The sequence below is a fragment of the Stenella coeruleoalba genome (assembly GCF_951394435.1).
Source record: "Stenella coeruleoalba genome assembly, chromosome: 15".
In the NCBI taxonomy this organism is placed as follows: domain Eukaryota; kingdom Metazoa; phylum Chordata; class Mammalia; order Artiodactyla; family Delphinidae; genus Stenella; species Stenella coeruleoalba.
In genome coordinates, this window is record NC_137161.1 from 9,678,768 (window position 1) to 9,693,292 (window position 14,525).

General features: G+C 40.7%; 1 protein-coding gene across 4 annotated transcripts in view; it reads left to right on the forward strand.

Moving 5' to 3' along the window:
* The window catches only part of LOC307197581 (uncharacterized protein), a 52,361-nt gene that overhangs the window by 8,656 nt on the left and 29,180 nt on the right, over positions 1-14,525 (forward strand). For 3 of the 4 annotated variants that reach the window (XR_013831454.1, XR_013831456.1, XM_079943633.1), the window contains exons 2-3: positions 12,064-12,165; positions 12,295-12,394. Coding sequence is in view for 1 of the 4 variants with exons in the window: in XM_079943633.1 (XP_079799759.1) it covers positions 12,163-12,165; positions 12,295-12,394 (103 nt within the window). In the remaining 3 variants the exon portion in view is untranslated. The remainder of the gene's footprint in view (positions 1-12,063; positions 12,166-12,294; positions 12,395-14,525) is intronic. The other variant, XR_013831455.1, reaches the window with a different exon arrangement.

Consider the following 14,525-nt stretch of genomic DNA (forward strand, 5'->3'; position numbering starts at 1 on the left):
CAGGCCAGAGTTCACCAAGCTGTTGGCAGAGTGTGGGAAGGAACACAGACTCTAGAGGCTGGCTCCCTTGGTGTGAATTCCTACTCTCCCACATCATCTTAAATATAGAAACTTAATGAGTTACTTAACCAATATCTCTGTACAACAGTATCTCAGGTTGGGTTCCCCCAAAACAGACCCTGAGACAGGTTTTGAGGACAAGTAGTTTATTTGGGAGGTGATTCCCCAGAAGCACTGGTGGGGATGTAGGAAGCAAGACAGGGAAGGGAGGGAGCCCAATATGGAAAGTTACTGCTCATCAAGGAGCAGGTTACTGCTGGGGACAACTGGACACAATCCTGCCAGGCCCTCCAGGAGACAAGCCTCAGTACTGCCCCGCCTAGCAAGGAAGGGGGATGGGGGGATTTTCATCCTCTGCCAGCAGTGGTGGAGGGCTGCTCTCAGGGGTAATGACAGGGCAGTACCTCTATACCCATGTAGATAAGACCATTCACTGGGGACCAGAGAAGGCCCTGGGGCAGAGCCACAGAATGCCTAGGGAATGGGGCGGTGGGGGGGCGGGCGGCACTGAAAGGTCCTCTGCCACTCAGCTTCCTCATCTGCAAGTAGGCATAATAATAAGGCCTACCTTGTGGGTGTATTGAAAGATTAAATGAATAATATATAAAGTGCTTTAAGTCTGAGACTAGGAAAGGTGGATGAAGCACTTGCCTCAGGCATAGAACTTAAGGGGATGCCAAAAAACTCAGTAATCAAGATCAATCATATTTTGGGACTTCCCTGGAGGTCCAGTGGTTAAGACTCCGTGCTTCGACTTCTGGGGGTGCAGGTTCGATCCCTGGTCAGAGAACTAAGATCCTGCGTGCCACACGGCGCGGCCAAAAAAACCAAAACAAAACCAAAAGAGTGTTAACTTTATTTTTTTAAAAAAAAAAGATCAATCATATTTTGATGCAACATTTTTTTAAAAAAACAAAGTTATCGGAAAAAATCCATGATGAACAAAATATCAAAATGTTACGCAAAAGTAGGATCAGTAACAACTCTGTGTGAATGCATACTGGATTCTTAGTCAAAACAAAAAAATATACATTACCATAAACATGCTTTTATATATTTTTAGTGGTTAATTTTTTTCTGAATTAGATTTTAAAAATGTTGATGATGGTTTTACTTCCATTCAAGGAGAAAAGTGAAACTATCATCAATTCTGTTTGGGGTACAAATAAAATATTTAAACTTAATGTTATGCATTTTAATACAACTGCTTGTCAGTTTTTCAGTATTTTTTTCCAACTTTAATGTTCTGGAAAAAAAACTAACAATTAAAAAAATACATATGAGCATCATATGGGAAATGCAAATTTTCCTTTTTTGCCTTAGGTTTCAATATGGCTCCACTGTCTTTATTTATTTACAGCACTGTCTTTATTTAAATTTTTGATATTTTGTTCATTTTGGATTTTATGTTAATTTTGATTTTTTAAAATATTGCACAAAATATGAGTTATCTTGATAACTGAATTTTCTGATGTGCCCTCCCCCCTAAATTTTGTACCCACAGTGAGTGCCTCACTTTCCTTACCCTAGTCCTGGCCCTGGTTAGTATATACCTGGCAAATAAGTGCTTAATAAATATTACAGCTCATCTTCAAACCCGGTTTATGCAGCACTACTATCAGTGTTCCTTTTTACAGCCCCCATGCTGCTTCCTTGGTCTATCAGGATAACCACATATTCACATCATTATATCTTTTTTTTCTATCATGGCATGTGGGAAAAAAATGCAGCCTTTTATTGAATATTTCTGAAGCATATGTGTTGCTAACTACTCATATAACCTGTTATGGAGGGGGGAAAAGTTAGCAAAGCCAAGGCAATTATGGCTGGATAATTTGAAGGACCCACTTTTTCTTGACAGCAAATTAATTGATGTTATAATGGGTATGTCACCCTGTCATCCATCAACATTTAGTGAGTTCTGACAATGTGCTAGGTTACACGTGAAACAGAACACACACACACACCAAAATCCCCAACTTATTCCTTGCCAAGTGTGATCCATTGATGATATGGTTTGTAATGTATATTTTTTTAAGTAAAAGGGAAATAATATTGCCGGTACTCCCTGTTTCATCTTAGCCTGCCTCTCACCTCCTCCCTCTCTGTGCCCTCCCACCGCCTCTTTCTTTCCCTCTTCCTTCCACCCTCCCACGCCAAATTTATCTTAGCACAGTGGTTCTGGTTCGTTTTGAACACGAGTTGTAATCAACTTCTGAAGTGGAATAAAGAGAATTCTTATTTGTAGGAGGAAGTAAATTTGTCTGATAGATGCATTTTAATGACTTCTGCTTATTAATGACCCAGGCTTTCCAGAAACACATTCAAGAATTGAAGCTGTAATCGGCTCTGCTGATTTGGCCTCACAACGTATCACTGTAGAAGCAATGAAAAGAATCAGCAGCAGCTGCCTAACCGACTAACCCCCTGTGCTCTCTTCTCTGGGCCTGTTAACAGAGAGATGCTGGGGTCTGGAGAAGTAAATAAACAATAGCTTTGTTGAAAGTGCTCCTGGAAGAAAAAAAAAAGCCTATGACTCAAAAGAAAAAAAAAACCACCAAGTAATTACAAAAGAAACTTCATTTCCAGTTGCTGAATAAGACATTAAAGAATTGTAGGAAGCAAAACCCAGTACAAAAACAGCTATTTAATTTTTAGGGTTGTGGTTAGAAATCAAAATGAAAGGATGCTCTGGAGTGGATTTATAACTTTGTCCATAATTCCACATTCCCATTTTTTTATTTGCATATGTACATTTGTTTTGGGCAACACATTCCAGTATCAGATTGAGACCTACAATAGTGAAATTTCATCCTTAACCCCACATTTCCTTTATTCCAGCAGCTCTAGTTACAACCTAATGTTATTTTAACAGTTTTTCTTTAATTTAACAATATTTAATTTGCATTCGCTCAAGTGACATACAATAGATCATGCTATTACCATGATTTATATCAGATGAACTGGCATAAATTCAACATTATAAATTGCGCCTGTAAATGAAACTGTTATTTTACAGGAATTACTGAGCAGAAAGGGTAAGGACCCTCCAGTCAACCTTAGTCAAACCCACTCTTTAGAGTTTTATATTTTATGCCTGCAATAAATGCTTTTGTGAAAGCCCATAGCCCACAAAAAAGTCATCCGAAGTACATTAATTACGATAATACTATCCAAAAAGCTGCAAGGGCCTATTTTTGTGGCATCATTCTTTGATTTCTTGCTGCCTTAAATTATCCCTTTGATGGCTGTGGAGATTAACAGTCATACTTTTGTCATTAAATATAAGGCATTTTAAAGCTTAATCCACCTAAGTCCTAATTGATATTGCTTTCAGTTGGCAGATAGCAACCTGATTTATAATTTAAATATGCCGCATTATATGCATCTCTTCAGTATAATGAAAAAGCAAAGTTCCTCTCATCTTTCTCAGCAATGTTAAACATCAAGGAAAAGTCGCTTTCTTTTTTCCTTTTATATCCTGAGCCTAATTGAAAACTGTTCATTGAATTTCAACATGATAGAAAAGTCTTTTTATCTCTCAATTTGTCCATTAGCGATTATAATTGAAGTATCTGCTACACAGCTGAATTGATATTGTTCTTGTTTAAATTCTGAATTACTCTAAATCTTTCAGAAGACATCAAAAAATATATATGTATATGTATGCACACACACACACACACACACACACACACACACACAGTTGCATATGTATGTGGCTGAGGAGATATCAGCTAACGACTTTGCTTAAATGGAACATTAGACTAGCTCACTCTCCACGTGGATAAAGCCACACAAAGAAGGAAATCATCTAATTTTGCTGGAGAATGTGTTGCATAATAATCTTACCGGCATGACCATAAGGTTTGCTAATTGCCACATCTGTTGAACATCTGTCAGAGGCTTCCCACATGTTGCCAGCAATATTACAACACAGTACATTACCACGAATTTTATTGTTTTCAAATGTTATTTATTTGTCATAGACATTACTACAGCTAATGATGTCTATTTATGTTATACCACTAATTATTTTCTGTTTTTTTAGAAATCTCTATTTAATCTACTTTCTCAGTTTGGATTATGCCTTTCTTTCCTGCCCCCCGTCCCATGACCCCTGGCTTCCTGTAACCTCCCTGACAACCCCTTCATGTTAATGATACTAATTCTTCTTCATCCAGAGTCATAAATATCCTAATGGGTTTGTAGAATTGAAAAAAAAAAGTTTGCAAAATGTCTTCATTTCTTAATGGCACTGCTGAATTCTTTCACTAAATCTCTAGGCTGAGCCCATGTTAGTGATGATTAATGTACAAATATATCACTGTTTAGGCTGCCTTTACGGAGGCAGAGTGAGTCTTGCTGATTTTTTAAATTATTTTTATATCTCACCTGGTTCCTCACTACAGTGCCTTTTTTTTTTTAAGCACAGCAAACCACGACGTCTATTAAGCAGAAAGTAGAGATTGACAAACTGCAGACTGAGCGAAGTACGCATGACCTGATTTAAAATGAATTGATAGGTGTCACTGATCTCTGTTACACATAGCATATGTGAATGCCATATGATGTATTATTTATCCATAGTAGATGCCTTTTCGTTTCATTAATAAACCTGTATATCAGAGATATACGGTACCAATGATTAGTGTGAGGCAGTACAAAACGACATGGTATTTGCCCGCCATTGCTCAATTATTTTCCTCATTTTTTCCCCGTGTCTTTGCATGAATTATTAAGACCTTGGCTGTTTATTTAAGAATCTAATTTTAGTGCATGTGTCCAACTGAATTCTGTTTTCTCCTCTAATGAAGGAAAATAGTGTGAGAATTTCCAATCTTGGTCTCTGATTTTAGATATGCAATGCACAATGCAAGTCGTAAAGGTCACTCTGCTTTTGAACCATATAGTATAGACATTTGATGGGCCTAAAAATCCATTTTGGTTACGCATCACATCTTGCCAGCAAATTAAAGCAGAGCTGCTTGGTTAAGTCAAGCACAATTTGCATTCGCTTAGAGAGAAAGAAATTAAAGGAGCAAGGATCTGATTTGAGCAACCCTACAGAAAAGCTCTTCTGTGAAAGGAAGGTAGGTGATTGGAGATAACTTCTTGAAGTTGCTGTGAGTGACCGTTGTTCATATTGTGATGTCTGACGTTGCCCATCCTAGTCACCACGTTTGGATGACTCTGGTTTTCACGTCTAGTAATGCACATTCATTTACAACCAAACCATGCCACAACCTGCATAGAGATCTTTGAGATTGCTTATTGAGAGAGTAGATAGAGATGATCTTACACATAAAATTTGCTTTGCTTTTCTAAATATGAACTGAAGGATAACATTTTGTTATGGATTAAAAGTGATTGAAGATTATATATAGATGTATAGTTGGGGGGTTTTCTTAGATTTTTTTTTCATTAAATGACTTTTTCAAAGATGAGTCTGAGACCAAGTTTCTTTAGCTTGTTTGTTCAAGATCTAGTGGAAGGAAAATGATAAGTTTTTAATGTCCACATTGCTTTGAGAGAGTCTGTTAAGAAATCTCACATGGTGTAAATCAAGCAGTGTCTGGAAGCATACAGTCCTGCACAGTCAAATTTAAATTAACTAGGGAAATGCAACGTGGCAAAATGAAAAAAATCACCATACATATCAAAAACACCTTTTTCAGAACCAGGCACACTCCTTCATAGCTAGTGGGAGTTTAAATAAATTCAAACTTTTTTAGGGCAGTTTGGCAATAGCTTTCAAAATGTATAATGCTGTTCCATTTGACCCCAATGTTCTTCTGCTAGGAACACACGCACTGTAGATATTCTTGCACAGGAGTACAAAGTTAAATGTACAAAATCAATTTTGCAAAGTTGTTTGTAAAATTAAAGATTTTTAAATAGAAAACTGGAAACCCTTCAAGGTTGATCAATAGGGGAATATTTGCACAAATCATGCTTGATCCATTGTTTGTAACAGAAGAATATTGGAAGTAATCTAAATGATTATTATTAGGAGAGTAGACAAATGATGGGTTCATATAATGAGACACCGCACAACCATTAAAAATAATAAAGAAGATCTATGGTACTAATATGGAAAGATGTACTAGATGATTAGTAAAAAACAAGCTATGCATAATATGGCCAGTGAGTGTGTGTATTTGTGGATGTAAAGTGTGTTGGATATTTAAAGCTTTACACATTCACTAGAACGTACATCCCCAGAACGGAAGGGATTTGGCCTGTCTTGTTCACCAACATGTTGCTTACATCGCTGTATCAGTGCCTGGCACAAAATAGAGACTCAATAACTGCTTGTTAAATGAATAAATGAACTCTCATATGCTGGTACAAGCATAAAGGTCTGCATTAAAGATATGGAAGGATACAAACCAAATGTATAAAAGATAAGGCACAGGATTAAAGGAGACAAGCTAGGGAAGGTTGTGTTGATTCTCTACACTGTTGGAGTATTTTTAGAATTGAGTGTTTTTCAAAAGGCTTTATCAGAAAAAGAAAATTAAAAGGCTTTCAAAATATAATAAAACCAAAAAATGGACAGCCATGTTGTGGCTCCCATTTGCATTTTTGTATGACTGTAGGATCTGTCACAAAGATCACAGTCTCTTCCGTCATGCCCCATTTCCCCCTTCCAGTTAGGAAAGAGGGCGGGTGAGGACATGATGGGCAGCATTTACAAGGAATAAGATGCTCTTCTAAAGTTCCTGTGACTGCACATTTGGGGGGCTGACCTCAGCTCTGTGGATGCTGACCTTGTGAAATACTCAACAGGAAACGACTTGAACAAAGCCATCAAGGACAGCTCAAGCAAGGTGTCCGACTGTCTGGAGCAGCAGTGAAGAGAGAGGGGGATGGATGGACATGTTAAAAATGAATAGAAAGTATATTAAAGGACCTCGGTTTAAAATGGTGGGTTGAATTCACCGGTTTATCTTCTCTTCTTCTCAAAACCATGCTAAAATGATGGTAAAGGGATTAAAGAGTTATAAACTCCACAAGGACAAAGAGAGTGGGAGAACAGACAATGACAGGAGAGAAATGTCAGCCACATTTTTAAAGATGGAAAATGAATGAACAAGTGGTAAGTGACTAGGTCCCAGTACTTTCCCATTAGCCCAGGACTGGATGGTGGGAAGGCATCGTGAAGCCAGTTCAGCTCCAGCACCTGGAGAACTTTGAGACTGGGAGGCACCAGTTACTTCTGAAGGCAGAAGTGCAGGCTTGGAGTGAAATCAGGAAAACTCTTAAGGATTTCCTCCCCCACCTTCCTCCTACAGAAATGAAAGTTACTAAGGGCATGAGTTTAAAGACTCTGGAGGGAAGGACACCCAGCACAAAGGAGGCTGAGAGTGACAGCCCTTTATGATACAAGCAGGCATACTGACAAAGACCCTCACCATCCTGTCTCTGCTCAGCTCCCAGTCTGGGCTACCAGGTCAGCACTCACCTCCCTCCCAAGTGAGAGGCTCACTGTTTCCTCTCTGAAAAAAACTCACCTAAGAGAAAGGAAAACTACAGATACTGACATCCTGGGGGATTTCCATGAAACAGGCAAGTCACAGCCCATTGCTCCCACTCAGAGGCCTACCTGTCAGCAGTCATCCCAGACGTAAAGCGTTGAGTGTGCTTTTAGTGCCTCACTTCAAAATACAGATGGACATCCAAGCATCACATGTATTTGAGAAAAACCTCTAAGATAAAATTCAGAGATGAAGACGTGGGGAAAAGGAGGAACGCTAAGGAAATAGAGACTGTGTAATGTGCAAGAAAAAAATGTCAGAAATACTGAAATATCTTCAGTGTTAAAGCATTCATAAATAAAATGCATACAACGATAAATAGCTTTTGGAAATTAAAAGAGTGTAACATTTAAAAATTCAAACGATAGTTTGGAAGACGATGGTGAGAATTCTCCCAGAAAGTAGAACTAAGGAAAAAGAGGTAGACAATAGAGAGAAAATATTAAGAAGAAAATTAAAGATACAACATCCAAATAATAGAAGTTTTATAAAACAACAATACTAAAAATTAGGAGTGAAAAGGGGGAAATAACAAGAAAGTTTGGAACCCATTAGTTACCCAGCTTAGTAAGTGAGAGAAGTCCACACCAAGTTATATCATCATAAAATTTCAAATCCTGAAAACTTCCCAGAGAGACAGAGATTAGAAAAGCATCATCACACATCACAGCAGCCATGCTGAAAACTGGAAGACAATACATTTCTTCAAAATGCTAATGCAAAAGTATCTCTTACCAAGAATTCCGTAACCAGCCAAATTGTTACTCAAGAATAAAAATATTTTCAAACTTGCAATCTCTCAAAAATTGAAATCTCAGATCCCCTTTCTTTAGAAAAAAGGGGACTTTTTTTCTTTTTCTCCAGATAAAGGGGGTACGTCTGTCTGAGAATGAAGGCAACCCAGAGGAAAAGAGAAAGGGCAGTGGGGAGGGAAGATGGAATCTCACCATCATCATTTGAGCCCTGAACCCAAAAGTGACGAGGAGTGTGGGTGTGTCACCAGCACCGCAGTTTTTGGTTCATTCTGACTAATGCAATCCCTGCTAGTTAGAGCCCATCCCTTTCTACCTCATCCATGAGTTTTTCTGAATTGTGCCAACCAATATGGATCTCTCTTCTTCCTGATCATGAATCATTTTAGCTTATGATATTAAACCAGTAAGACACTTTATTTCTAAGGCATTACTTCCTTAGCATGTAGGTATTATGTTTCTCTCCTACATATAAGCCTGTCTTTCCAAATGGGTTAAAGCTACTCTTAGACTGAAATGGTGAGTTCCTGGTTCCACCTCCCCCTCACACCCAATGGGCCACCAAGTTGATTCCACTTCACCTCCTTGCTCCTCCCACCTTCTTTCACCTAAATTCCTACTGATCTCCTTGCTTTCAATTTCCCTCCTTTAGAATCAGTCCTCCACACAGCTGCCCAGCCATTCTAAAATGCCAATTGGATCATGACCCTTCTTCCTGTTTGAAACACCTTAATTGCTCTCAATGGCAGCAGAATAAAATCCAACATCCTTAACACATCATGCAAGATCTAGCCCCCAACTATCCGCCTCCCCCTCCCACGTGAGTCATCTGAAACCACTTAGAGCTACTTCATACCCTTATGACTTTGCAAACCCTGTACCCTCAGCCTGGCATGTCTACCCCTTTACTCTGACAAGTTCTCACACATCCTGCGAGAAGCAGCACAGATAAGTCCTGCTCTCTGGAATGTCCCCTAGTCCTTCCCTCCCTGTTTAGATTGCCTGCTCCCTCCACTAACACCTGTCCTCTATTAGAGCACTTACCATATCTTTTACCTTTTGTGACATGTTGGCTTCCCACACTAGGTGATGAGTTCATTTCTGTGCCCCAAAATTGAGACAGGCTCTGTCCTTGGTAGATAATAAATACTTAGTGACGGATCAATGAATTCTCCTCTAGAACCCACTTCCTAGCACTTTTGTGGAAATACACCTCAATAGATATCTAGTAAAATAAATGGAAGTTTCTTTACTCTCTGTAGGGTGCTTTTGTTGGCTTTGTCTGGCCCACCGTATTCCCCATCATCCTGGTGCTGGTGCTAGAATGATGATTTTTTTTTTTTTTTAGTAAACTATCTCTTGGCCTCTGCCACCTCTCCCTTGTCTTACCAGCTCATGAAAGCTGACTGTTAAATTTTTAGCAACCTTCTAAGCCATTTGAGACTGTGCAGGTAGTCTGAAATCAGGCATGGTGGGAGTATTTGCACATAGAAATGTCCCCTGCCCATCCCCAGAGCCAGTTACTAAATATTTACCAGATTTCAGCCCATGTGGTTTGACGGGAGTTGACCCCACCCACAGCCCACCCAAGGTGGATACTTGGCCAAAGCCTGGCCACTCAGTGTGGGCCAAGCCTCCCAGGGCCACAGTGATTGGTTCACAGAGGGACAGGTTATTTTTGCCTGACCAATGAGAATCTCTCCTGAGATGTTGCTCAGACTACTCAAGAGAGGTGCTCCAGGCACTGAGATGGGCATCTCTACAGAGGACAAATAATCCCCGAACTTCTGGGCTGCCAGGAAGGGAAAACCTGTCCGAGAATGAAGCCAACGTGGGGTCGGGGTTGGAGGCCGGGGAGAGCGAGGGAGGTGAAACTAAGTCCTGACATAACCATTTGAGACCTGGATCCAGCAATGACTCAGCCGGTTTTCGTTCCTACACATTCCAGTCTTCTGAGTCAGTAAAGCCCCTTTTTTCCTTTGGGGGGTTTGGGTGTTTTTTTTTTTTTTGTCACTTGCCATTGAACATATCCTGCCTGACGTATAGTCTATCCCACCAGGTCGTGTGAATTCTCCTGTAATGTGGAAGGCACCTCTTCAGGCGGTTACCTTGCTCCAGTCAATGACCTTGCGCTGGGAACTGCCCCTAGACATGGACCAGGGCCCCCAGCAGCAGTCTACACACCATGGCCTGCCTCTCCTGGCCACAACTGAACCTCTTCCTCCCCTGTATTTGCAGGTTTCAGCGGGAGATGTCTTCGAGTTAAACCACATTATTGGGAGCACTTGAGAGAAAAGAGCCACAGCCTTCATTAAGTCCCAAGCTGCCCTGTGGCTGCCCTGCCCATGGCTGCTTCCTTGATTTTATGAGAAAGCCCAATAAATTCCTTATTTCAGCTTAAGTTACTCAGACCCGCTTTCTATTAACTGCACTTAAAAGAATCTTAACGCAACCTTTCCCAAAAGGTAGTTCATGAACAGCTGGGGTACAGGACAGTTTTAAGTAGCATAGAGATGTCTACTTCTAACATTGTGTATTTATTTTATGTATATTCAGAAAAATAAAACTAACACATCTAAAGTGATTCCATGGATACCATTACTTAGGATGAAGCTGAAACAGGTTGTTTTTTTTTTAATTTGTCAATTTCAAGAAAATGTTCAATAAATATACCCATCAGGGTTCTTGGCGACAAGTAACAGACCAAATCTGGTTAACTTAGCAGAAATTAATTTGTTGGCAGGAAATCAGGAAGTCCCCCAAAAGAGAAGAAGGCTGGAAAAATGAGCAGGAGCCAAGCAAGGGAAGTTGTGTCAGAGGAACCACTTCAAGGTCACTCCAGAGGGACCTTAACTCTTGTTAATACCCAGTTACCCAAGTAGCATGGCCACTGCTGCTACTGGATATTTCTGCCATTGAGCTCACAACACTGTCCCAACGCCTTTGCTACAAATACTAAGTAAAGTACCTCTACGTCCCTCAAGGTTTAAGTGCAGCAGGGTATGATGTGAGCCAAGCCAAGATGCCAGCCCTGTACCACAGTGGGGAGAGAGAGGGAGTACTTGCCAGTGGGTCTCAAATGTGGCTGCCCAGTGGAACCATCTGGGGAGCTTTACAAAATGCTGTAACCTGGTCCCACCCCACAGGTTCAGACTGTATTGGTCTGGAGTACAGCCTGGGCATCAGAGCTTTTAAAGTTGTCCAGGAGGTTCTATTGGTCAGCCTAGGTTGAAAAGCACTAGGCTAGGTCGCCTAGCTTTCATAGTGGGCAGTTTTATTCACTGAAGGGAGCTCGGCCTTATCTGAACTTCTTTCCTACATTCCACAATTGATTTCCTTACTCTCCTTATATGCTCTAGTGCTAATGCTGTTTTCAGCTCTTTCAATTATGAGATTTCCTTATCTTTATACTACTGAGAATACCTTACAAGATTTCTTAAACAGCAACTAAATTTATCTGCCTGTCATTTTGTTTTCATTATCCATGATAGCAATCTCTCGAATAGCTTATGAGATCATATCAAGTGATTGGTTTTAAACAAACAAACAAATCCGCAGAGTCAACATTTGTCCCAAGGTGTATAGGATGCTTGTTGCTTCGATGGCTTTGGAGTGATCCGCGTCTGATTTGGGCATTCACCCCGGCCCACAGAGGCTTCTCTCCTGAGCCTGTGGATGTTTGTTCTTATCTACTGTTCCCCTTATCACAGACGCTGGCGTACTGTTGTCTGGAGTGTGTTGCTGTGGCCCAAGTTTTGCTCCATAATGAAAGCAATAATTCTGAAAGCATGCCGAAGGCATAAAGACACATGGTAATTGTCAGAAGTTCTTCATTTTGAACGTGAATTGCTCATCGTGGTTGACAGTTGATGGCTTTTAGCTGTAGAATGCATGTAAAAATAACAAGAATTTTAACAACCTAACTTCTGGCTTGCTTTCAGATGAGCTTATCAACAAAGGAGGTCTGGATCCATGGAACACATGAGGAGACCAAACTCAAAGCTGTGTTGAACCCCCATGGTTACCCACTTGGCTACCTGGGTACAGTATTCATGCGTTTCTACTTTCCACCATCTGCCCCAGAGTTAAACTCGTATGATGCAGCTAGCCAGGCTTCTCTGACTCCTCTAACCCAGGGTTTCTCCACCTCGGAATTCCTGACGTTTGGGGCCAGATAATTACTTGTCGTGGGGACTGCCCTGGGCGTTGCAGGTTGTTTAGCAACATCCCTGGCCTCTCTTGGTCCACAAGATGCCAACAGCGCATACCTCTCCCCAAGCTGTGACAACCAAAAACACCTCCCGCCATTGCCAAATGTGCCCTGGGCAGGGAGTAAAATCACTCTCATTTGAAAACCACTGTTCCAGTTCTTGCTGAATATTAGGTTTACCCTTGACGCCATCCCAATGGAATCAGAAGCTTTGGGCATGGACCCCAGGCGCCAGCACTGGAAAAGCTACCCAGGGGTTCTAAAGCACAGCCTGGGTTGAGAATGTCCATCCTAAAGCAGCTAGTCTAATATTGCTATGGAGCTTCTTAAAGTCCTGCTCAAATATTTTTATAATCAGACCCTCCACTTAGCAACACATGAGCAACTACTACGTAGAAACAATATTAGCTATAATGTCAAGTACCGTCTCATGGAATTTGCAATTTAATGAGGTCATGAGAGTGCGAGGGAAATAAATTGTTTTTCATGTGTGAGTACATATGGAAAAATACCTAGAAAGGAAACCTAAAAGGAATGAGAGAAATGAGTGCTGATCTGTGAAAGGAGGGCAGGGGAAGTTAATAGACAGGTTGGACCCCAGGGAGCTCAGCAGGGGTGAATATGCCCAAGAGCCCTGAGAGGGCAGGAGAGGCATAGGGCATTTTGATGTTTTGAAGATCCTGGTGTATTTTTAAATGTAGGGGGTTACAAAAACTATATGTTCAGCATTTACCTTTTTTTAAATATCAGCTTTATTATAATTCACACACCATAAAATTCTATATTTCAGTGCACAATCCAGTGATTTTTAGTATATTCATAAAATTGTGCAATCACCACCACCATCAAATTTCAAAATATCTTCATCACCCCAGAAAGAAACTTCATACCCATTAGTAGTCACCCTCCCTCATTCACTGCTACTCCCCAGACCCTGGCAACCGATAATCCACTTTCTGTCTCTGCAGATTTGCCTATTCTGGACATTTCATATCAACAGAATCATATAATATATGGCCACTTGTGTCTGGCTACCTAGACAGCATCTAAAAACAAAACAAAGCAAAATGAAAGGGAAAACAAAACCTTCCTCCCAAGAGGCAATTTAACCTGGAGCCCAAGAGATAGACTTTGGCACCAGACAAAACTCAGATTAAATCAAGTCCTAACCCTCTAGCTGTTTGATCTTGGGCAGACAGCTTTGGTCAACCACCTAAAAGCATTCCCAACACCCTTCTCAGCATGCGGAATCCTAGTTCCCCAACCAGGGATCGAACCTGGGCCCCCTGCAGTGGAAGCACGGAATCTTAACCACTGGACTGCCAGGGAAGTCCCTAAAAATCGAGTTGTTTGCTTTTTTTTTTTTTTTCTAACACCCTTCTCAACGCCCAACTCTTACCATAGAGACTGGAAAGGCTAAATAGGCATTGTCCCAAGTCCTCCAGTTTTACCAAAAAGAGAAAATAGGAAGTCTCAGACAACTCCTAGTAAGGATATTTCCTTCTGTGATTAGAGAGAGATGTACCAGAAGAAAACACTGTGTCATTTGTCCTCCACCCCTTTCTTCCTTCGAAGGATGTGTGAAGGCAGGAAGCTTGGACAGTGGCTGCCATATTGTGACCATGAGGGAAAGACCAAGAAGATCACAGAAATGCCAGCCCAGATGCTGATGTGTTGCTACTGAACCAGTACCAGCAACTGCCTTCTCACTGATTTGTTATGCCCCAAAAATAAGCCCTTGTATGTCTAAGCTACTGTTAACTTGGGTTTTGGTTACTGGAAGCATCAACTATCCCAAACTGGAACAGAAAGTTATTTCATTTCTATGCGTAATTTCACATGTTGGTGGGCAGAACTTCCTCACTTATGTCCCAAGAACCATTACCATTTGTTGAAAATAAGGAGTAGGTTCCTTTTGGGAGTGTCTCTTCCCTTTGGGGAAGCTCATGGGACTTCCATCCT